Below are 26,182 nucleotides of genomic sequence, written 5' to 3'. Positions count from 1 at the left end.
TTCTGTTAAACCCACTTTGGAAGGCCGCTACCTCCATCCCTTCTGATACATTTGGTAGGCTCATTCTTACTCTGTTGAATCGGGCTAGGAAATCCCGAAGTCCCTCGCCTGTTGTCTGCCTGACGGCGAAGATGTCATTTACCCTGGCCTCTACCTTTTTCGCTCCCGCGTGAGCGGTAACAAATTTATCTGCCATTTCTTCGAACTTTGATATCGATCGTGCTGGTAGTTGGGAATACCATGTCAGCGCTCCCCCTGTCAGGGTTTTGCTGAACTTTTTTAGCAGCACCGATGACACCTGTTCTTTCGATAGATCATTGCCTTTTACTGCAGTGACGTAATGGATTAAGTGATCTTCCGGGTCCATGGTGCCATCATATATTTTCAAATATGGTGGCATTTTAAAGGTTTTTGGAATATAGTGGGGAGCTGCCCCTTCACTGTATGGCTGTTCGACAAATCGACCTATGTCACATTTTGGTAGCAGCTTCGGAACGCCTGGTATTTTATCGACCCTTTCCTGATGCTCCTTCATCTGATTGCGGAGCGTTTTGTTCTCGTTCTCCATCTCCTCCATTTTCTTTAAGATGGCCGCAAGTGCATCATTACCTGCATCATTGATAGTATGAGTGTTACCTATGCGTGGAGTTTCTGGCTCATCGGCGATAGTTGCGGGTATTGTGCCTCCGATATCCCTTTGAGTGGGTTTGTCGAGTATGTTGCTAAAGGTGTTTGTCAACCACTTTTATAATAGTCTTTTCATAGCCGGTGGTGTTTCTCCTGTTGCGGATGTTGAGGTTTCCCTCTCGCGCGTGACAGTCACACCTTTGTGCGGGAGGGGTGAGATATCTCCTTCAGGTGTAGCACTTGACATTGCATTTTCATTGTCTTCCCTGTCGGCTTCGTTGAGGGAGTCCAGAAGGTTGTTCGTGACACCTACTATTGCCTTTAATCTTGCTTCTCCCTTTCCTACCATTGTCGGTCTTTGCGAGACTAAGGAGAGATTATTTCTTTCAAAGATCTAGACGAAACTAAAATCTCAGCTATAGAAATCCCCACAGACGGCGCCAAATTGTTTGACTAAAATGGGATCTTTTCGAACAAATCAATTAAAGAAAATGAAGGGATAAATATTAGCTAAATATAATAATCTCTAGAACAAAAGATATACGAGATGAATACAAAGGATAATATTTCTTGACCTTCTCAAGAATGATCGAACAATACTGATATTAATCGTTTTGTAAGCAAGTGTTTACAACAAGTGTTCTTAGTTAGAAAAATGCAGAAGCAGCTCCTTACAAGGTTGTCTTTACGCAATATACATAAGGGACAAACCCCTTCTAAGCCCTAAAAGACAAATCATAGGGAATATTCGAAAGATTATTCCTAATGCCCCTAATGGACCTACACTACTGCATAGGTCATACAGTCTCTTGTTCGACGGTCGTCCCTTGCAGGATGTCAAGCTACGAGGATCTCGTCGCTTGTCGTACTCAACAGTCGTGGTCGTCCAAATTTGGATCCATACAACTACAAATTAACATTGCATTTTTTATTTTATTACCATGTTTTTTTTTATCATTTAAAAAAAAATTAAATGGCCTGGATATCTAACGTGTGTTTGGTTTTGAGTTAGATAAAATAAATTATTTTATATATTAGCGTTGGCCTATATTACATCATTTATTCAAAATTCAATAAAAATTGATTGCACTTTCTGCTTTGACAATCATAGTTAAAGTCGTTTAAATAATTGAAACTTTTTTTACAAATCCGTACACGCTAATCTTGGAGACGTGACTTTGCCCCAATTAGCTAAGACATAAAATATTGTTCTGATAAAAGTATTCTATGTATTATATTATAGAATATTTCGTAAAAGCAGAATTCGTATTTTATTAAGCATAAACTTGATATATACAGTCGTAGAGTAAGGTGAAAAGCGGCATCGCGATATTACACGATGATGATAGTCACTAAAAATAATTTTTTACGTGGTAGAGCATATTGTATTAATAATGTAGTACTTTTAGAACAAGTGGTTGTTTGGCAGGGGAACAAGTTATCCCGGAATTATAATGATGAGAATATAATACGAAAATTAAATATAATATTGATGGAATTATTTAGTGAATATAATTTAAAAGAATTAACCCAAATAGTTTATTTGAAGATGTTTGGTTCATTGGACTAAAAATGAAATATACGGGGTATATATAAATATGAGTTTGTTATATATTAGATAAGTTGAGATAAACTTTTATTTCTAATTTTAATTTTGGATTGTTTAAAAGACTTTGGGAAAGAACCTTGGAGAATAATGTCTTTGTTATTTTAGTGTTTATTTCAGGATTAATTAATCTCGAGATTATTATCCCACCTCCAATGTAGGATGAAATATTATCCAATTGTGAGATTTAATTAATACGGAGGTTGCTAATCCCAAATACAAAATTCAATCAAATACGAGATAAAATGTTCGTACATTTAATCCCGAGATTATTACCCTATATTCACGTGTCAAACGACCACTACGTTTAATGACTTTTTACATCCCGTTGACCCATTTCGCCTTTACTTTCCGACCACATGTCATACCAATACAATAATAAAAGTATTAGAATATTTTTATCAGAACAACATATTATGACGATGTCTCCAAGACTTTTAACGACTTTCACTATGATTTTGAAAGCAGAACCAATCAAGTTGTTAAACTTGTTCTTTAATGAAGTCAAAAATATTTAAAAATGTCGAAATAAGACAAAATTGATTTAAATACCTAATATATTACTCCCTCCAGTTCACAATTTACTTTTTCATTTTGGTTCAAAATAAGTGTCCAGTTAGGTAATCAAGAAAAAATTCAATTTGTTTTTACTCTTTTACCCTTATGTGCATATCCCTAAAAAGTTTTCTCACTCCTCACTATAACTATGTGACCAATATTTAATAAGGGTAGTTTAGTCATACTAGGTATTTTTGTATAGGATTTAGCATTTTTTTAATGGGCGTGCTAAAAAAAAGTGGTCACTTATTATGAACCGGAGAAAGTAGAAAGAATGTAATAAACGAATAGTAGCAATGTAGCATAAAGTATAGGACCACCAAATGATATGGTGCACTGGATGAGACTGCTTTTTCCCTTAACCAGAGTTCTCGGGTTCGAGCTCTGGGTATGAAAAAAATTCTTGGTAGAGAGCGCTTACCTCTGAATGGGGTCCTACCCGGTGCGAATCCGGATATAGTCGGACTCCAATGCTCATCCACTCACAACATTTGCCAATTCAAGTGGATTTCGACACGTATTATAGATATAGACATATGAAAAATCATCAAAAACGTAACAAATATGAAACTCTGAAACCATAATTTCAAAAGTAGATTGAGTTCCGTGGTAAGAAGCTAAAGGTTGAACCCGTCTGGATCTGCCTCAGCAGCAGTTGGTTTTTAACAATCAGCGATATTCCAGTAGCTGAAACAAATGACTGTTGGAGCTTCTTCAAATCCTAATCATTCTGAATTCAAGGCCCGCAATATAGTCATGCCAAGGCTTCAGAAGCCAACCAAACTGCGGCCAAAGCATGTTTCAAAATTGCACTTGTTGAAGATCTGATCAAGGCTCAAAAGAATGGTGTATGTAAAGCAAAAGTACTCTCTTGAAAAGCTCTTGTCGATACTTTCTCAATCTGAAAGCAACATGTCCAACTCCGGATTCTCCGATATGTCAGTGTCATAGTCATTACTTGTTACCTTAGGCGAAGTTTCAAGTCGAGAGGTACTATGCGAAATCTCTACTGTAGCATTATCTACTTTCTCGCATATGCATGAAGATGGATTTTCATGAAACACACCCCAGCTTGGCCCAACCTCCTTTGGCTCCCCCATGAAACCTCTCTGATATTTACCAACTCTATATACAAATTCCTTCTCTGTCATGTAATTTCTGTTTAAAAACAAGCGATATAGTTTCCTACCATTCGGGCGAATGGTAGGCTTATGACCAAAATATCTCCTGTAACCAAAAGCAAAAAAGCATATTCGTCAGCCTTCAGAATACATATTAAAGGGCAGTCCGGTGCAGTAAGCTCCCTCTATGTGCGGGGTTCGGGAAAGGGCCGGACCACAAGGGTCTATTGTACGCAGCCTTACCCTGCATTTCTGTAAGAAGCTGTTTCCACGGCTTGAACCCGTGACTTTCCAGAGTACCAATTGCACAACAAAGTTGAAATATCAGAAAGGGAAGCGGCAGACCTTCTCCCTGCTAAAATTTTCGCCATGTTTCCGTGGTTGTTAGTGACAAATACATCACTTTCATCACAAACTATGAAGTCAAGAGCGGCCATTCTAGACGAAAACGCAGAAAATGGTTCTAACTCATCCTTGGTGGCAAGGGTGTCCTTTGTGTGGAAGTTTGGAAAGAGGGCTTTCAATGGAGTTAATGTCTCTTCTCCTCCGTATATTTCACCGGATGCTACATATATATGAACATCTTCGCCATATCCAAGTGATCTCAGCATCAAGCCGACTTCTTCAGGAGTTAGAGGGCATCTTCCATGCCTCCTTGCCTTATCTGGGTCACTGTCCTGAAAGTATATTTGACATAGAGTTCACGTATCACATTGTATGAAAGTAGGGCTAAAAATTGGCTCGTAGCGTAAGAACATGTTCTTTACACTGCAAACTGTATGTATCTGTATGTGTGTGTATATACAAAGACAAGGATGACTAAAATCAGTGTACTACCCCAGACTATGTAGCATAGCCGCTTCACACATCAAAAACAGGCTTAACACTATACAAGGGGCTAACGCGCAATGGCTTTCTCTGATAGAGGCTTGCTTCTTCAAGTTCAAGTCCCGCTTGCTCCTTTTCCTTTTGATAGGAGTCGGTGGTTGCAGCTTGCTCGCTGTCCGCTTAATGAGCTTTGACTGCCCGGCCCCAATCTCTAATCTTAAGTAAAGTGAAGTCAAATCAACGAAGTAAACAGCCCAACCTCTTCGTTTGAAGCTTTGACAGGAAGCTTCTACTCGTTGAAGCTTTGTTTCCCTTAATTCCAAAATATAACAATCCCGTTGTGTTGGACTCTTCTCTTTCTGATAGGTAGTTCCCTCTTTGTACACAATTGAAAATCTGAACCAAAAGTGCATTTTTCTTTCTTTCTGATAAAGAAAGATATGAACCTAAAATTGCAGCCCCGGGCATAGGTTCAACAGTAAAGAAAGTAGAGCCCAGGATGTGTGGCAAGTGCACATCACAAGCTCGAACCATGCTGGTATTTAAGTGGAAGGAAGGTAGAGGGACAGGCACATATCCCCCGCGTTTCTAACTTGTTTGCAAACCAGAGATGGGCTAACTACAGGGGATTTAAACTATCCAAAGAAGAGAGAACCAAAATTCAGATATAGATAGGCAAAACTTCAGTGCATAAATGAAACAATCAAATATTTGAAGCTCACAGTTACGACGATTATGATTGGACTCTGATACATGGGTACTTACATGTAAAGTTTTCCACTTCTTCCGTATCTTCCCCAGTTCTCTCCTCTCCTTATCCCCCCCTCCATAGTAGCATCCTGAGAATGCAAGCATATCGGGTTCAAACCTGTTAATGGAAGTATATTCACCATCAGCACCTAAGTTGTGCGTCTAATATTAGTTAAAACATCCATCAAAAGTTAACATGTCAGCAATATAAGAGAATAAAGCAAGGAATAAAAATAAATTGTCGTAATCAAAATGATATGGTGCTTCTTATCGACATTCCTAGCCACAATTCTCATGTATGATAAAATGTTCCTGCAATCTTAATCATAACTTATACCCAAGAATCCATACACCATAATCTTGGCTATGTAAACTATTTAACTTCCTGAAGAGGCAATAGACAAACTAAATAGCAGAAGTCTGAGCACAACACTTATAGTAAACATAAGGAAATCAAACAGGACAAAGGAAAAGTGGAAAATAAAGGGAAAAAACCATAACATTAACAACAATCAAATACTAACTGTATGTGACATAAATGAGAAAATTAAATAAAAGACTAACCTTAGGTGAAGAGCGATAAAATGGCTGCTCCTCATCCTCATTCGCTGGACCAATTTCTCACCCATTCGAAGTATAGGGTCAGCAAATTTCAATGAATGATAATTAACTCTGCATCTAAGCTTTTGCAAATCTGTATCCAGCTTATTTGCAAGTCGATAGTCAAACTTGGTGATCTGTACAGCCTGTTACAGAAGCAGATGCTATATAGGTATAGAAATATCAGCATTCAAACATATCTTATATACAGCATAGAGATATCCGCATCCAGGATGATTTATACAGTTGAAGAATGAATTTCCTAATTTGGCAGTTTATCTACGTCTGAAAACCAAATTCGAAAACTAAATTGAAGATGAGTAAACTTGATTCAAGTTGAGTTGTTAACAGACCAGTTAACCTGATTCAACTAAGCAACAATAATCTTCTCAACCTCTAACCTACAGAGATATAAAGAATAAAAGTGGATATTTGGAAACGACTGTCTTTTAATGGGAAGTTTTCTCATGCATCTAGTAGTATTCTCACTTGACGATGAGCTTATACTCGCATCCAAGCTATTCCACCAAATGTTTCAATATATTTTACTATATCATGAATCAATGATTGATATTCACAAGTGTCTTGGAAAAGATTATGCGTTTGGATGATATTTGTATTGAAGTTGAGAAAAGAATATTTGAAGTTAATGTATTGATATACTCACATGTTTCTTGTTAAGTACAGGCAATACACGGTTTATATAGCAACGGTCAGTGCACTTTCTAGGAACTCGCATTCGATAAGGTGACCAGATCTGTCCTCTTCTGAGTGGTAGTTCCTTTACAATTGAAACATCTTTTGCTAGATATTTTATAAACCAATCAACATCGAAAATATCAGAGAAGCCGCTGCAAGGAAAAGGCATAGTTCACTTTGCAGTTACTAGTAAGATCACCAGCTCTAAAATTTACACAGTCAATAAGCTAAAAGATGATTAGAAGTAACTAACATAAAAAGAAAAAGTAAAGTAGAGTGTCATTTTCAGCTTCTCACCTTGAGTCTTTCCAGTAAGAACTCTTGTCCAGCTTCGGAACAACAAGAGTAGCATTTAAAATGCGAGCAGCAACAACAGCATCAGTTATCTGCCATTGAGATGAGAGAGTTTACACCATTAAAATACAGAACCCTTTTACATTCCGTTTAATCATTGTTTTTCGATGTGAGAAGAAGTTTAACTATGCAGTAGTTAATGGCAGGAATGCTATACAAACTGTTACACATTACAAAAGGCATACACATGTGTCATTTTTCAAGGAAATATTATCTCTCTTTCTGGTGAAAATAGAAGAGTCAATTGTTAAAAATGTACAAATATTTCCAACCATAGACTCATAAGTTATGGTTTATGCAATTCCTCTAGGATGAGTTTGATAAACAGCAATCAGATTTCTTATTGAAAGCAAGTGCAAATCACGTTTGCTTACCCCGGTTCTTTGTTGGTTAAGACCTCCGCTTGTTACAATCGACAAGTAACGATTTGGATGAGTGATGTCCTGTGCTTCTGCAAATTTTACAATGACTCTAATTAAGAAATCGTAGAGTAAAATGAGATTACCAAAAATACAGTACAGATTAGTTTCTTCCAAAAGCTAAAGCAATACAACAATAACGTAAATTCTACTAATTGAAAGAGGGATGGAGTTTTACGCACTTAGGAATTCGTTGCTAGCATTACTGCATCCATAAAAGAACTTGGAATTTCTGGAACTCCAGATATCCCGATCGGATACTCCTCCTGATCCGGCCTTGATCTCAAGAATCAATCAACACAAAAGTTTAGAAAGCTTAAATACAATCAATAAATAGAAACTTAGTAGAGAAAACTAGAAGACAGGAAATTAACCGGAACATGAGATTGAGAATCTTCAATCTCATTATCAGCATCATTGTCTCCCTGCAAATACAAAAGTACAATCAAATTAATACTTCAAAAACGCGCGCTCACACAGCTCTCTCGACCATTCCATCAGATACATGCTATGCCAAAAAATCTACTGAGAAAATAGACATGCATTACATATGTATAATCGTATGGGAAGCTATCTCGACTATTCCATCAGATACCATGCATTATATGTGTGAGTGCGCGTGTATATATATGTATACGCATATATATCAGCTATCTCGGCTATTCCATCAGATACAAAAATTCTACCGAGAAAATTAATGGACATGCATTATATGTGTGTATATATATATACAAATATAATATATAGAGCTATCTCGGCTATTCCATCAAATACCTGCTATCGTGGAAATTCTAGAAAGAAAATGGAAATGCAATAACAGGTCGAATAATATAAATAATATAGGGAGAAACTAGAGTGAGTTGAATGGCATACAGAGGAACGGCGACGGGGAAGATGAAAAAGACGATTGCCATTTGGAGAAGGAGCGAGAATGGAGAGGAAAAAGATAAATATGAGAAGAAAACCAAAGGCAGCAGAGATGGCCGGGATTAGCCACCGTCTACGGCTATAATGGTGGTGGCGCCGCCGAGAGAAGGCCATGGGAACGGTGGTGAAAGAAGGAAGTTTTGATTCTCCTCCAGTTTGCCTTAATTTGCCGATGAAGATGAGAGGGAGTTGGGCAACACGTAAATCTCTAGACTGCTTATACGAGTGTCATCGCACGTACTACATTACCAAAAAAAATTAAACTATACTATATTACATATCATGCTTGAGTAATAAAATAGAGCAAAAATATACATTAATAACTACTATAAAAACCAACTATACAATTAATTTTTTTTTAGTTGTTCAAAAAAAAAATGTCATAGTACTTATTTATACATAATTTAACTTTAAATTTTCTATTTTAATTACCTTAATGATATGATTTTTAAACACACAAATATCTATGATTTGTTTTAGACTATAGTTTTAATTTTTTTTCTTAAACTCTGTACCGAATCAAACATCGTCACATAAATTGGGACGGATGGAATATGTGAAAATAGATGTCACGTGTTCATTAGGTTAATGTAACCACTCAGTGCAGCTAATTTTTTACTCGTACATATAACTGTAGCCCAGATTATTTCTATATTGAAAATAATTGCCCAGCAATGTTATAAAGAAGAGATCAGATATATAGTCTATTCTTGATATTTCTAGGGGGAACCCAATTGTGTATAAAAGATAGTTCAAACGCTGAAAATTGAGTCCGTTTTAAGAGAGAACACTTTATCCTCTTCGGTGGTTCTTCCCTTTAGTTCTTTTTCCGTAAAAATAGCACCATATAACCAGTTTTTGGACTGGTCATTCAAACATAGTCAGCGTTTACGAAGTCAATGAAAAATAGCCACTATTTTGTTGTAACAGAGATCGGTCCAGCATAATATACTGGAGTTCGGTGCACTTGTGTATGAACTCCAACATATTATGCTGGACCGGTATACTTTGCTGACTCCATTATAATATACTGGAGACTGGAGCACCGGTGCTCCAAACTCCAGTATATTATACTGGACAATTATACTTGCTGGAACTCCATCATATTATGCTGGAGTTCTAGCATACTTATCCTGGAACTCCAGTATAATATGCTGGAGTTCAAACATACTTATGCTGGAACTCCAGTATAATATACTGCGGAATTTTTAGGGTTTTGTACAATGTTTTCGCTCAAATTTATCTTTACATGAAAAATAGCTAAATTTCTATTACTTTTGAAACTGGACTATTTTTGAACGACCAATTATAAATCTGGCTATTTTTGAATTTCTCCCTCTTTTTCCCTATAGTTGAGAAAGTGAATTTTGGATACCAATGCTTAAAGAAAAAATTGAATATGAAGACTAGCAATTTTTTAACTAAGCCTCTCTTCTAAGCACACACTTGCTAGTTGCCAGCTGCTAAGTTAGACATAAAAGGACAATTCGGTATACGAAACATCCTGCATTTACACATAATCTGAAGAAGGGCTACACCCCAAGCAGGGGCGGATGTATAGCCCAAATCATGGGGCACGTGAACCCATGGTCTTTCAGTCAAACTAGGTATTTTATACACGTATTTTTTAAAATTTGTCTAATATTATGTGTTGGCACCCATGCTCCAAAAATATTGAATGGTGCACTTAGTTGAATTTTGGGGTTTTCCCAAAGGAACATGGATCGATTCTCACTCAATACTTTTTTTTCTATTTATTTTAAGTGGTGCACCCATGTTCATGAAATCCTAGATCAGCCTCTGACCCCAAGGGAGTGTAATGTAAACGGTCTATTTCCTACTGCATAATTTTCCAAAAATGAACAAAAAAAAGTTGGTGGAGAGTTGAGAGTCAAGGTTGAAGTACACAAATAACTCTTGAAGTGGATGGTCTTGAATTTTTATCCCCGGTTGCCCCATGGGCAAAAATAAGTATTGTGCCTCGTTTGTCCCATGAAAAATACTTTTAATTTTTGACCTTAAAATTTCGCTCATGAGGCAAGCGGGAGTCAAAAATTAAAGGTCATTCAAAAAGTGTCATATTTCTTTAATTTTTTGGAGAGTTAGCTTGTGTGGGCTCGTTGCATGGATGGGCTATTCCACATGGAAACAAAAGGGGATTTTTTACTTTTAGCATGCGTCGAAATTATTTACATTTTGTAGCCGAAAAAGTGAATAAAATTTATATATTTTTTATATATAACATACAGAATGTATATATATACAATATATATATTATTTTGAGAGCGACTATACAATGTCATTATCCCAAACAAAAGGGCTCATTGCACCGATACCAAATTGGACTGTTCCAAGTTGAAACTCGAAGACCTGGTCGGTGGGAGCTACCAGACCTTAAAAATAAAAGGGTGATTGCACAAATATATTGGCTTTTTAACCGTACACACTCCGTGGACGACAGAAGTGAACTTGAGTGAAGTATTTAACAAGTGTTGCCCACACTTACATCATAGATAATAATTTTGACTTTTGACCTCTAATAAGGTTACCAAGTAAAGAGAACAAGGGTATGGTTAGGGACGTTTGATACAGCAGGTTTTGCATATGATACAACAGCATATATATACAGCAGATTTGAAGAATCAATTAAAGGCTAATAACTCCATGAATGGTACAATAGCTTCCCTTCACGGGCCGAAAATACGAGCCATTTCTGCTAGTAATTTAGACAAGGCTAATGCATCTCAAGCATCGAGCTCTTCAAAATCAATATTTCCTGAGAATATGGTCAAGATTCAAGAAGGGTTATTAGAAAATGATGGTCTTGATCAATTATTAGATGCACTTCTTTGAAAATAATCTGATCCCAATATTTATAACTAAGGATGTATCCATTTACATTATTACAAAATCAAGAACACACACATACTTGGTGTTTTCTCTTTTTTTCCTTTTTAATTTACTTTTAAGATATCAAAACACAGCTTGGATGATCTGTTTTTGTTAGATGCAACTGGCCTATGAACAACAATCCAATTATGGCTTGGACTTAGATGCAACTGGCCCATAAACAACAATGTATTTGGGTGATTGAAGTACACAAATAGCCCCTCAAAGTAGATGGTCTTGAATTTTTCTTTCCGCTTGCTCAATGGGTAGAACTTTAAAGTCTTATAAGTATTACCGCTCGCTTGACTCATGAGCAATACTTTTAACTCTTGACCTTAAAGTTCTGTCCATGGGACAAGCAGAGACCAAAAGTTAAAAAACCACCCAAAAAAGTGTCGTATTCTGCTTCTTCTTTTTTTGTGCAAAATAACCATCTCAATAACTTTTGGTTTTAATAACCAAAAACTTTCAATGTATTGTCTTTGGGTATGTTTTCTACATCACATCCCTTGGGTGCGGCCCTTCCTCAGACCTTACGTGAATGTTGAGATGTTTTTTGCACCAGACTACCCTTTTTATATTTATATCTCGCATAAAAAATACTACCAAAGAGCTACATCCGCCGCTAACTACGGGTCCTTCAATACTACTAATCATTTGCTTTCAACTTCTTCATTTATTCTTTCCTTTCATATCAAGAATTGTAAAAAAGAAGAAGAGGATACTAGAATGATGTTAACCTATGGACATTCTAAAGGAAAAAAAAAAGCAAGTGAATATTGAGAGTTCTGAGCTCCATATCTCTCTTTTTTACTATGTATTAAAATGTTTCTCCAAAAATTAAGTACAGTAATACTTTGTTGTTTGAAGGAAACCTTGAACCAACAATAAAATTATCTCCTGTATGACTTATAGATCACGGGTTCGAACCGTGAAAGCTGTCACTATGCGACCTTTCTCCCGACCCTACGTGAACGCAGAATGCCTTATGCACCGGAATAATATTTTGCTGTTTAATTGCCAGAAGAAATTTTTCTCACAAGATGGTAAATGACTTTTTGGGGAAAATCATTTTTTCCGCAGTTATCTCAACTCTTTACTTCAGATTATCACTGATTAATCAACCTTAAATAATTATTATCAGACTGCTCACAAGTGTCATGAAAACATTATCCAATTTGCTAAACATTATTAACAATCTCTAATACATTTGGATCCTTTGCTCCTTGGTTAAAAAAAGCTAAAGTGCAGATAATGCTCCTTAACCCTTTACGCAGAAAAAAGGTTAAAAAAAAAAGTGCAGCCAAAGTGTTGAAACTCGACATTTACGATACTTCAAAGTACAGGAAAGTGTAGAGAAAGAAACTAAAAGGAGAATAACATAATATTTGAGCAAAGAATATACCAAATAAAATGCATATCTTTATGTCCAACATCCAGTTTTGGCCCTGCCACATTATGGATTTACAAACAACAACAATAAAAAATTCAGTATAATCCCACAAGCGGGATCTATGGAAGGTATTAGTGTATACGCATACCTTACTCTTACATGTGAAGGTAGATTAAAAAATAAGTACTTCCCATGAAATTCACGAGTCACACAATTTGCATGTTGAAACTTGTCAACCTATAAATTTTTATTTTTATATGGTTCTTCTCTATATATATAACATAAAAGATCTCTCGATTTTTCAACTCTAAGCGACTTCTGGAATACCAGAAGTGCAAGATTACACAACTGTAATCACACAGAGCAACAACAACAACAACAACTGTTGAAGTTTGGCAAAATGCCAAAGTCCCACATCGGTTGGGAGTTAAGTTTGGGGGAATTTTCCCCCTATAAAAGAAGGCCTAATGTTTAGGATTGAAACACACCTCTCATTTGCCTTCTCATCTGTTTAAGGCATTTGTATCTTCTCTCTTTAGTATTATTTCACTTGTATTTTTGGAGTGAAATAAAATATTGATTGTGTCCGAGGAGTAGACAAAATTAGCCGAACCTCGTAAATTCTGGTGTTCCCTTTATTGTTGCTTTATTGTCTTATTTATTATTTGGTGGCTGTCACAATTTTTGGTATAGTAGTTGTGACTTATTCACACTATATACATTTGGCTTCCGCAACAATTGGTATCAGAGCCAAGATACTATCTTAGTATGCTCTGTGGTTGCAACATAGTCTGATCTTCCACATCAGAAAAGATTTATCTTGGTAACTGTGTCAAGATTCTGTCTTAGTATGCTCTGTGGTTGCAGCTTAGTCTGATCTTCCACACCAGAAAGGAAATAATCTTGATTTGTGTCGTCAGCTATTAAATAATATTTGTGTCAAAGATGGGAGACAATAAACAAGAAGAATCTACATCAAGTGTCAACAATACGTCATCATTGACATCTTTGCTTATGACAAGAATTGTGTCAAATGCGAAATTTGCGGTAGAAATATTTAACGGGTCCGGACATTTTGGGATGTGGCAAGGCGAGGTTCTAGATGTCCTTTTTCAACAAGGGCTAGATCTTACTATTGAAGAAAAGAGACCAGATGCTATTGGAGAAGAAGATTGGAGAATTATCAATCGTGTTGCTTGCGGTACCATTCGATCCTACCTTGCTAGAGAGCAGAAATATCCATACACAAAGGAAACTTCTGCAAGTAGATTATGGAAAGCACTGGAGGATAAATTTTTGAAGAAAAATAGTCAAAATAAATTGTACATGAAGAAGAGACTGTTTCACTTCACCTATGTTCCTGGTACCACGATGAATGAACATATCACCAGTTTCAATAAGTTGGTCACAGATTTGCAAAATATGGATACAACTTATGATGATGGTGACTTGGCCTTGATGTTGTTGTCGTCACTTCTTGATGAGTACGAGCACCTTGAAACTACTCTACTCCATGGAAATGACGAAGTTTCTCTCAGAGAAGTTTGTTCGGCTTTGTACAGCTATGAACAAAGAAAGCGAGAAAAACAGAAGGGCGGAGAAGGAGAAGCACTATTTATGAGGGGTCGTCCTCAAAGTCAAACGAGGACAAAAAAGGGAAGATCCAAGTCAAAATCCAGACCCAGCAAAGATGAATGTGCCTTTTGTCGAGAAAAAGGGTACTGGAAGAAAGACTGTCCGAAGTTGAAGAATAAGACCAAACATAACAATGGAAAGGCCATTATGGATTCAAATGTAGCGGATTGTGATGATTCATACTTCTCATTAGTTACAACAGAGTCATCAACATCATCAGACATATGGTTGATGGACTCGGCTTGTAGCTATCATATGTGTCCCAACAGGGACTGGTTCGTGAAATTTCAAGAAGGAGAATATGGAGTCGTCCACACAGCGGATAACAGCCCTCTTACCTCATATGGCATTGGTTCAATACGATTAAGGAACCATGATGGAATGATCAGAACATTAACAAATGTTCGATATGTACCGGATTTGAAGAAGAATCTCATCTCTGTGGGAGCCCTAGAATCAAAAAGGTTCAAAATCATTGCAGAAAATGGAGTGATGAGAGTATGCTCCGGTGCACTAGTGGTAATGAAGGCTAATTGGAAGAATAATAATATGTACCGCTATCGTGGCAGTACAGTTATTGGGATAGCGACAGTGACATCCAGTGACGACAAAGAGGCAGAAGCAACCAAGCTATGGCACATGCGCTTGGGACATGCTGGAGGAAAATCCTTGAAAACTCTATCAGATCAAGGATTGTTAAAAGGAGTCAAGGCTTGCAACTTGGAGTTTTGTGAGCATTGTGTTAAAGGGAAACAAACAAGGGTTAAATTTGGTACATCGATCCATAATACTAAAGGCATTTTGGATTATGTACACTCTGATGTTTGGGGTCCTTCCAAAACACCTTCATTGGGTGGGAAACACTATTTTGTAACCTTTGTTGATGATTTTTCCCGAAGAGTATGGGTGTATACAATGAAGAGCAAAAATGAAGTGTTGGGAATTTTTCTCAAATGAAAGACGATGGTGGAGAATCAAACAGGCAAGAGGATCAAGTGTATTCGCATAGACAATGGAGGTGAATACAAAAATTATCATTTCAATAAGGTCTGTGAAAATGATGGCATCGTCTGACACTTCACTGTTAGACATACACCACAACAGAATGGAGTGGCAGAACGTATGAACCGGACCTTGCTGGAGAAGGTACGGTGTATGTTGTCCAATGCTGGCTTGGGCAAAGAATTTTGGGCTGAGGCAATTACATATGCATGTCACCTCATTAATCGTCTACCATCTGCTGCTATTGATGGCAAGACACCATTTGAAAAATGGTATGGAAAATCTGCTGTAGATTATAACTCTTTGCACGTGTTTGGCTCAACTGCATATTATCATGTGACGGAGTCAAAATTGGATCCAAGGGCAAAGAAGGCTATTTTTATGGGAATTACTTCTGGAGTCAAAGGATATCGCTTATAGTGTCCTATGACAAAGAAAGTAATATTCAGCAGAGATGTTACCTTTGATGAATCTGCTATGGTAAATAAGGTAACAGAAGACACCAAACAAAATAAAGGTGCTTCTAAGCAGGTGGAGTTTGAGGGAAAATTTATTTTTCCTACACAAGAAGCAGAGGAGGAAACAAATGAAGATTACCCTCTGGAAGGAGAGCCAGTAGAGGAGATTCCAACTCAGGAACCTCAACAACAACTTGAATCAATAGCAACCAGCAGGCCAAAAAGAACAATAACGAAACTTGTTCGTCTCATAGAGACGGTTGCTTGTGCAACCTCAATTGTAGCTGATGATGTTCCTACTACTTATAAAGACGCTGTCCAAAGTTCAGAAAATGATAAGTGGAGGATTGCCATGAATGATGAAATACAGTCCCTTCATCAGAATCATACATGGAGATTGGCCAATCTCCCGAAGGGAAAGAAAGCAATTGGGTGCAAATGGATATTTGCAAAGAAGGAAGAATTTCCTAACCAAGTAGAAGTTCGCTACAAAGCTAGATTGGTGGCCAAAGGATATGCTCAAAAAGAGGGAATTGATTACAATGAAGTGTTTTCTCCAGTTGTAAAACATTCCTCCATTAGAATTATGTTGGCTTTGGTAGCACAATTGGATTTGGAACTAGTTCAGATGGATGTAAAAACTGCGTTTTTACATGGAAACTTGGAGGAGGAAATCTACATGACTCAGCCAGAAGGATTCAAAGTTTCTGGAAAAGAAAATATGGTATGCAAACTTGAAAAATCGTTGTACGGATTGAAACAATCTTCTAGACAATGGTACAAGCGATTTGACGAGTTTATGTTGCGGCAAGGGTACAAGAGAAGTAAATACGATCATTGTATGTATTTGCGCAAGCTTAAAGATGGTTCCTTTGTATATCTTCTCCTATACGTTGATGATATGTTGATAGCTTCCAAGAATTCGGAAGAAATTGATAAATTGAAGAATCAACTGAAGAAGGAGTTCGAGATGAAGGATCTGGGTGAGGCAAAGAAAATTCTTGGCATGGAGATAATTAGAGATAGACGTTCAAAGAAACTCTGTTTATCTCAGAAAGAATATTTGAAGAGAGTACTACAACGTTTTGGCATAGATGACAAGACTAAGCCAGTTAGTACTCCACTTGCTCCCCATTTTAAGCTAAGTACTACTATGTCGCCAATGGATGAAGCTGAACGAGAGTATATGTCAAAGGTACCATACGCAAATGCTGTTGGTAGCTTGATGTATGCAATGGTTTGCACAAGGCCTGACATTTCACAAGCTGTTGGAGTTATTAGCAGATATATGCACAATCCAGGGAAGGAGCATTGGCAAGCTGTGAAGTGGATTCTACGGTATATTCATAATACTGTAGATATCGGGCTAGTTTTTGAGTAGGAATACAATCAGTCTGTAGTTGGATATTGTGACTCAGATTTTGCGGGTGATCTGGACAATCGAAGATCAACTACTGGTTATGTGTTTACTTTTGCAAAAGCACCAGTTAGTTGGAAGTCTACTTTGCAGTCAACAGTTGCTTTGTCTACAACAGAGGCAGAGTACATGGCTATTACAGAGGCTGTGAAGGAGGCAATTTGGCTTCAAGGATTGCTAAAGGAGCTTGGTGCTGAACAAAAAGGTATCACAATTTTTTGTGATAGTCAAAGTGCTATTCAATTAGCGAAGAACCAAGCTTATCATGCAAGGACGAAGCATATTAATGTTCGGTATCATTTCGTACGAGAAATCATAGAAGAAGGAGGAGTCACAGTGAAGAAAATTCATACTACGGAAAATCCTGCTGATATGCTAACTAAGGTGGTGACTGCGATCAAGTTTCAACATTGTTTGGATTTGATCAACATTGTTGAACACTGAAGATTGAAGATGAAGACACAACCAAAATTTGTTATTGAGAGAGAATTGAAAATGTGGAATTTTGCCAAGGTGGAGATTTGTTGAAGTTTGGCAAAATGCCAAAGTCCCACATCGGTTGGGAGTTAAGTTGGGGGGGGGGGATTTCCCCCTATAAAAGAAGGCCTAATGTTTAGGATTGAAACACACCTCTCATTTGCCTTCTCATTTGTTTAAGGCATTTGTATCTTCTCTCTTTAGTATTATTTCACTTGTATTTTTGGAGTGAAATAAAATATTGGTTGTGTCCGAGGAGTAGGCAAAATTAGCCGAACCTCGTAAATTCTGGTGTTCCCTTTATTGTTGCTTTATTGTCTTATTTATTATTTGGTGGCTGTCATAATTTTTGGTATAGTAGTTGTGACTTATTCACACTATATACATTTGGCTTCCGCAACAACAACAACAACAACAACATAGGCCAGTGTGATCCCACAAGAGGGGTTTGGAGAGGGTGGGTTGTACACAGTCCTTACCCTTACCTTGTGTGAGGTATAAAGGTTGTTTTTGGTAGACCCTCGACTCATACTACTATAATCATAAATGAGAATATTTATCAAATGAGTATAGTAATTAGATCATTGTGAGGTTAAACCAGCGTATAGAAACAAGCTATTATTCCAAGAAAATAGCCGGATCTGTAATAAGATGAAAAAGCAAGAAAGGCTTATGATTCAAGCAGGACAAAGAATTTCTACTAGAGTAGCAATTCTAGTGTACTATAAAGTCAAAAGCGAAAGAGAGACGCTTGGTGATAGCAGCAAGAAGGGAACAAATGACTAGAGGTCTTGCTTCAAAGAGATAGGAGATTACCCTTGTGTTTTGCATGACAAAAGTGTAAAGAAAATGAACATTGGACCTAACTCGTCCAAAACAACTAGCTCGTGATGCGAGAATTGTCGGAGACAACAACCAGTATCTTCAACCAATATAGAACACTTGATAATGTCGAAAATAAAATTAAGTAAATAGAAAGCATACCATCACGATTGTCGGACACAACTCCTCATATCTTCAACCAATATAGAACACTTAAAATGTCAAATAAATAGAAAGCATACCATCACGATTGTCGGAGACAACTCCTTGTATCTTCAACCAATGTAGAACACTTAACAATGTTAGAAGATAAAATTAAGTAAATAGAAAGTATACCATCTTGAACAGCTTAAACGTTTAGATGAGATTATCACACCATGCAGACGTCCCAGATTCAAGTCTCACCGCCATCCACTATCAGAAAGACTTTCCACGTGATGAAAGGGTGTGTTTAAGCCAATAAGTAAACTAAAATGCACGCTCTTTAACAACTTAAACTTTTAGATAAATAGCCACACAATGTCACAAAAAAAAAAAGTCATGGAAGCTTTTCGTCTGCACGAGTAATCTTTCAGTGAAAAACTATAAGGCTCAAAAGTTAAATAGGCGACAAGTATTTCTGTGATTTTGTCCAACACCTATTATCGGATTTACCTTATATGCAATGATAATATTTATAAAGTACCATAATTTCACCTAAAATCTATTGTAAGAGGTACCTGACAATATATGAAAATTTTACATAATCATGTCTTCAAACCCGTGGTAAGAGATCACCTGTTTTATTTTTATATCACCAATTTCACTCAGAGTTTTAAGTTATATGCACTGGCGGCAGAAGACTTTTTTCCTACACCATCAAGGACATACAACATGTAACGGGCTATAATAACACTTACAGTATTTATCAACTTAGAAATAAAGTAATCACTTGTAGTAATAGATATTACAATGATAGTGATGGTGTTAAATTTCTGGTATATGAGCTAAATTCAGCTCACTTATTATGAACAGTTATTAGCAGAGGCGGACCTATGCAATAGGTAGAGGGGTCACCGACACTCGTAATGTTCGGCAAAATTCTATGTATACATGTATATGTTTTTAAAAAATAATGATATAATAGTAGTGGTTTACCCTATATACAAAGCAAATTTTTGTTGAATCAAAAAGTATATCCACGGCCTTCAAATTCTGGGTCCGCTTCTGATTATTAGTATCTATTTTTTAGGTGAAATGATAGAATAAAAGTTATTTTACACCACCATGAGTGTAGAAACATTAGATTCTTTAATACTTTGGGTATTAGAAAGCCATTACACATGCACCAGTATAGAGGCTTGTGAACAAATATTTCTCAAGAATATGCCCCTCCTAGCAGTATAAATTAAAGCCATTGGTGACTGGTGAGTGGCATCAAACATAATCCGCAGTTATAACAAGTAGTGAGAATGGAGCCTTCAGGTGGGTTGAGCAATAGAGGAAAACAAGAAATTCAACCACAGATTTCGGTACGACCTTCCGATATGTTGGAAGAAATCAAGAAAACATTAATTAAAGATCAATTATTTGAAGCCTGCATGGAGAATAGGTGGACAGAGGTTAATCGACTGTACATCAACGACAAGTTTGTCCAAGAATCCAAGCTCACTAAATCTGAGGATACTGTTCTTCACTTAGCTATCTCTTCTTACCATCCACATCGAGAAGACTCTTCACAGCAAACTCATCTTGATTGTATTAAGGATATGGTGGCTAATATACCAAAGGAAAATCGATTCCGTATCTTAAAACAGAAGAATGAAAAAGGGAACACACCTCTTCACCTTGCAGCAGAACTCGGAAGTGTCTCCATTATTGCGTGTTTGGTAAACCCACAAGAACCTGAACTCATCTGGGAGACCAATTCAAAAGGGGAAACCCCTTTATTCGTAGCTGCTTATCGAGGCAGGCTAGATGCTTTTCTCTACCTACATGAGTGTTGCCAAAATGAAAAGAGCAGAAAAGATCCAATTGTACTTTGCAGGAGGGGTGATGGGGATAACATTCTACACGCAGCCATCTCTGGAGAGTACTTTAGTAAGAGCCAAATCCCCTTTTCTTATTAATTATCAAACATTTTGTTACATAAGTTAGTATACAATGTCTTCTTTCTTGTGGGATAGTGATATTAACAACTTAATTTTCTTGTAACAGAGTTGGCTTTTCAGATAATAAATCAGTATGAGCTACTTGTCAACCGTTTAAACTCAGAGGGCATGTCTCCTCTACACATTCTATCTAGGATGCCTCAAGTATTCAAAAGTGGAAGCTATTTTCGGTACATAGATAGCATTATCTACTACTGTAAGTCTCTATAGTCTTTTTGGTCAATAAGTGGCATAGATAAGCCCTTTACAAGGATTTAAATACACCGATACATATCGGGGTTCTTTTTGTCCAGGCATAACTGTCGAAGAGCTAAAGATAGAGAAATATAAAACTGAAGGCATAGAAGACACATATCGTAGACTCCCAGATAACTGGAAGCTCCCAGATAACTACCAAACACTGGTGGAGTTCTTGGAACTACTTTGGAATGGGACCGCAAATTTTCTTGGTGGGTAGATTTACCGCACATGATCGATGTCTTATTTAATCAAGACAAGAAGTCTCCAGGTATGTGAATATGTAATAAACTTTTCAGGTTATATGGACTTAACCAGGTTACTTAAGTGTCCAGAAACTATGATATATAATATTTTTTCATGAGGAGAACTCTTACTAGTACTAACTTATTTTTCTTTTTTCTTCGCACTAAGGCAATCAAGATGACCCCGAGAATCCCCCAATCTCAGGTGAAGGCATACGCATGTATACACTGCAGTTGAAACTAAATGTTACCCCCAACTATGATGATTAAATATAATCCATCAAAATATGCACACAAATAACCAAGAAGAAAAGGTGCATGCGATTATGCAGGAATCTACCAGTTTGTTAACTCATTAGATCAAAATTAAGAAGTAGACCAATCTCTTTTGGAAAATGAACTAACCAAATGATTTGAGCATCTCATTAGGAGTGCGTTGTTGACACTTTGTAACTAAGAATTTTACACATTCAAAGACTGATTCTCTTTTCTATTCCAGCAACTACTGGAGTAACCAATGTGAATCAAGACAAGAAGTCTCGAGGTATGTGATAACCTTTCAGGTTATGTTGACTTAAGCAGGTGTTTGTCAAACAAATTGAGGAGCCGGAGTAAATCCACCAAGAATTAAAATGAACATCTACTGGACGAATAAAAAATCTATTATTAAATGGATTAGTAGATTAGTAGCACACTAATTAAAACAGGAAGAGTGTATGTATGTGTGTGTTACTTCTTGAGCCTCTTCATATGGTTACACCAATAATTCTTTACATGCCATTTTTCAAAACATATTCCCTTCAACTTTTCTTTTGGGAAAGGCTTTTCGTTGCTTATTCTGTTTTAGAGTATTCTTTATTGAAATCAAAGCATTGAGCTAACTTATTTCCAATTCATGTGAACATTTTCTAGGTGAAGAGCAATGATAAAAAAAAATCAAGAAATTCTCCGACATATTTGTGCTAATAACTAATCTCTGGAATTTCAGCTCAAGGGAAGAGGAATGGCAACTTATTTCCAGCCAACTACACCACCTTTATCAATTTCGTCAAAAAATTACTAATGAAGATTTTGCTAATTATAATGGGTATTGGTAAGATTTTCTTAAAACATTTCTCTTTAATCCTGCATACATTTCTTAACTATTGAGTGTTCTATGAGAAAGTAAGAAAGAAACTGGTTTGACAAATTCAAAGGCCTAGACCCCCCCCCCCTCCCCCTCTCTAATAATCGTGGTGTCCGGGCTAGCTTACGCGCACCTCGACTAATTCCACGGGATACCTGCTACCTCCCACCAGCAACAAATACCAGGTAATTCTATCTACCAAGACTTGGACAGATGGAAAGAAATCACTTAGTATTTTTTGCCTCCACAGGGAATTGAACCTGAGACCTCATGATTCTTAAACCACTTCATTGACCACTAACCTTGGGTACAAGACCTAGACCCTTGAAAATGATTCTTCAGCAATCCCATTCTTTATCACATTTTAATTATTTTTTTTATGAAACTTTAACAAGTTTGCCTTTTCTTTTATGTTCTTTTCTTTCCACATCATGTCATAAGGTCTCAAATCTTGTTGCGCAGGACTCCAAAGGACAAAGAAATTAGAGGAAAAGAAGAAGCACCATCAATGGGCAGTTAAAATTATGAAGTTGATGGTTGAGAAAGACAGTAGTTACAAATTCTATGCAAATACCGGGGAGAAGCCTGAAGATAAAGACCTCTATGATCAAGGAATCTATAAGCAAATTGGAAAACCTCCACCAGCACCTCCTCTAACAGATATTTATTTAAGAAAAGCAGAAGAACCTAGTAACATTGCACAGATCAAGTCTGGTAAAGAATCTCTTGTCTCTTTCTGGTCATACCTGCTGTGTGGCACTGAAAACTTTAGTTCTGTGTCATCAAGATTCTGCAATTTTAAAAACTCAAAATCTATCACGTCAAAATGCTGTAAATTTTGTTCTAATATTCCAAGTTAGGATCAATTTTCTTTGAAGCTATATGTTCCCTAAAAGCAACTAGAGTAACTATAGTTCTAAATACAGAGTTGTCGAAGACCAAGGCGACACCCCTATTAGTGGCATCAAAGCTGGGTATCGTGGAGATGGTGAAGGAGATCCTTAAACAGTACCCAATAGCCATTCAAGATACGGATTCTGACGGGAAGAATATCTTGCTTTTGGCTCTAGAGCATAGGCAAACAGCCGTCTATTACTGGATAATAGGACAAAACTATCCAGAATGCGTCCTGCCGCGCATCCCTTGTACTGCGTTACCGTTGCAACGCGAAAGGAAGTGGTACAAGGTAAGACATCTCTAACAACCATCCTTTTTTATATCTGTAAGGATTAAACTTAGATACGTTAAAAGAATTTTACCCATCATAATGCAGTATGTGAAGCACACTTTGCCAAAGCAATCATACGCTAAGTTACTCACACTCGAGTGCGGGTGCGAATCCAAAAGTCGGATCCTTCATGTTCTAAATTTTAGGATTCGAGGAGTACGGGTACGGGGAAATAAATTAAAAATCTAGAAATATAGCTATAGAGATATGCATAATTATGAGAGATTATATGGAAAACTTACGCTGTAACTTGTGGGGAGATATGCGTAATTATTAGAGGGTAGTAACTGGGTCATTTAGTTTTCAAGTTGTAGGCAGGCATGTAGACACTCTGCAAAATGGCATGATTCACTAATTTTCCCACAACTCGCACAACAAAGTATTAAAATAAGTTATTATAAACTTGTTAAAATATAGTAACAAATAAAAGTTATAAAGAGATTTAGAGATACAAAAGAAATGAAACATACTTTAGAAGTTAGAACTTAGAATTAAAAAATTAGAAGGCCACACTTTCTTTCCACCACCATTAGGAGGAACTAAAAGAACTTTAACATGATACCATAAGGGCTTGTCATCAAATTCTGATGCAACACTTTTTGTTGGTCTTGAAATGCCTTTTCCTTTTTGTTTCACAGCTGTTGAGGAAGCCATTTTAAGAGATATTGGGTGAAGAAAAATTCTGAATTTTTCCGGCTATGGATTCACAGAAAGTCGAGATGAAGCAGAGAGAGTGAGAGAATGGCTTCTTTGTCTACGTTCTTGGGCAAGAAAAAAATATGAGAAAAAATATATTCTGATGGGAAGTTTATGATGACAATAGACTTTTTGGACAAAAAAATCATTAAATAAGGAAAAAGGTATTGTGATGGATGGAGTTTATGATGATAATTGACTTTTTGGACAAGATAATTCACTTTGTACGCCACTTTTCGTGGGATAGTAAAATATTGCATTAAATGATATCTGTACCATTTACTTTTATCATTTAAATTTGGATTTTTTTTAATTTTAATAGAAATATAATTATTAATCAAACTCCAAACCCTAAACCCCAAAATCATATAACCTTAAACATTACTCCCTCGGTTTCATATTAAGTGAGATACTTTCCTTTTTAGTCTGTTCCAAAACAAATGATACATTTTTGAATTTGAAAATAATTCAACTTTAAACTCTTTCGTTTTATCCATTTACCCTTAATGAGAAGCTTTTATAGCCACACAAATATCATAGCCCCACAAACTTTTTACCCCTTAAGCTTTTAAGACTACAAGTTTCAAAAGTCTTCTTCTTTTTTCTTAAAATCCGTGCCGAGTCAAACTACCTCATATAATATGAAACGGAGGGAGTATTTAATTATGTATGATATTGTATATATTTTATTATTGATTAAATTAGTCAAATAAAATCAATCGTTAGTTTCAGTTAAATATATAATTACATTTCAAGTATTTCGATATTCTAGAGCTTGTATTGATAAAAAGAATCAAACAATCTAACAAGACGGGATCCCAATGATTGTGGATATATCTTGTTATCGGTCAAATTAGTCAGATAAAGTCAATCGTTATTTCCAATCAAACATATATTTAGATTTTAGGTATTTTGATAGTTCATAACTTGTATTGATAGGAAAACTCAAATGATCTAACAAGAAGAGTTTCCTACTCTACTCTAGTAGATTAATGTGATTTGTCTGAAAGAAATATAACCTTAATCATGAGTAATTAATTATATTTCAAGTATTTCAATTGCTCAATATTAATCGGTGGTTCTAATCAAATTGGACAAACACTGTTATTCTAAAAATCTTCGGCAGGAAAGTAGGTTACTCCTTTCTACAAAACAAAATCACAGTAATATGGAAACCAAATGAAAATATTACACTAATATACCTAGGTCATGACTAATACCTAATAATGTTTTCAAACCTAGAAAACTACGACAAAGTCCTTCATGGAGGACCATGGTTCATTGGAAATCAATTCCTCACTATCCGAAAATGGGAACCAAAATTCATAGCCTCAGAAGCCTCACAAACATACTTAGCCATCTGGGTTAGATTACCGGAATTACCAACAAAATTCTACGACTACGAAATACTCCAAAAAATAGGAACAAAACTAGGGAAGTTGTTAAAGATAAATGCTTGCATTGCCTCAACCACTAGGGGCAAATATGCGTGAGTATGTATACTAGTGCGCATAGAAATACCTCTTAAAACACATGTTATTATAGGAAGACAATATCAAAAGATCGCCTACGAGAGATTTAACATGCTTTGCTCACAATGTGGTAGATTGGGCCATGTCCAAACAAACTGCCCTAACCCAAATCTAACAAATGAAAAAGGGAAAACTGATAAACACCAAAAGAATGAAGAAGTTGAGTCTCTAGTAGAAGAGATACACCACTGGACCATCGTCTCCCATAAGAAAACTAAGAAAAGGGATGAACAAATAGGAAGGCAAAAGACCCCTCCACAAAGACAACCAAAAGAAGACTATAGAATGCAGGGGAAAGCTCCGATGCATGACTCTACTCAGGCCACAAAATCCGGCCAAAACCTTCAACCAAGGCAAGAGGTCAGAAGGAAAAACACTGAAACCAT

General features: G+C 36.6%; 2 protein-coding genes across 3 annotated transcripts; one reads left to right on the top strand and one right to left on the bottom strand.

Annotated features, from left to right (window-relative positions):
• Positions 1-3,364: 3,364 nt before the first annotated feature.
• LOC107820471 (O-fucosyltransferase 16-like) lies at positions 3,365-8,775 on the bottom strand. 2 transcript variants are annotated; one of them, XM_016646759.2, is made up of 10 exons: positions 8,436-8,775; positions 7,937-7,987; positions 7,745-7,844; positions 7,518-7,594; positions 7,087-7,175; positions 6,758-6,941; positions 6,055-6,236; positions 5,506-5,608; positions 4,156-4,589; positions 3,365-4,018 (listed from the first exon to the last, which is right to left on the bottom strand). In XM_016646759.2, exons 1-10 carry the CDS (start codon positions 8,601-8,603, stop codon positions 3,688-3,690), a joined length of 1,719 nt encoding a protein of 572 aa, XP_016502245.2. In that variant the 5' UTR covers positions 8,604-8,775; the 3' UTR covers positions 3,365-3,687. The 2 variants fall into 2 exon arrangements, with proteins under 2 accessions (XP_016502245.2, XP_016502247.2); XM_016646761.2 differs by having other exon boundaries at positions 3,553-4,018; positions 4,258-4,589.
• An 11,213-nt stretch (positions 8,776-19,988) lies between these two features.
• On the top strand, positions 19,989-24,561 carry LOC107805817 (uncharacterized). Its single transcript, XM_075240840.1, has 9 exons — positions 19,989-20,661; positions 20,779-20,928; positions 21,026-21,070; positions 21,384-21,419; positions 21,714-21,758; positions 22,203-22,307; positions 22,803-23,054; positions 23,267-23,526; positions 24,207-24,561. Exons 1-9 carry the CDS (start codon positions 20,034-20,036, stop codon positions 24,225-24,227), a joined length of 1,542 nt encoding a protein of 513 aa, XP_075096941.1. The 5' UTR covers positions 19,989-20,033; the 3' UTR covers positions 24,228-24,561.
• The last annotated feature ends 1,621 nt before the right edge of the window (positions 24,562-26,182 follow it).

The sequence above is a fragment of the Nicotiana tabacum genome, chromosome 20, assembly GCF_000715075.1.
Source record: "Nicotiana tabacum cultivar K326 chromosome 20, ASM71507v2, whole genome shotgun sequence".
NCBI lineage: Eukaryota > Viridiplantae > Streptophyta > Magnoliopsida > Solanales > Solanaceae > Nicotiana > Nicotiana tabacum.
Note: the sequence above shows the minus strand (reverse complement) of the source record. Positions and strands in the feature narration are given on the sequence as shown.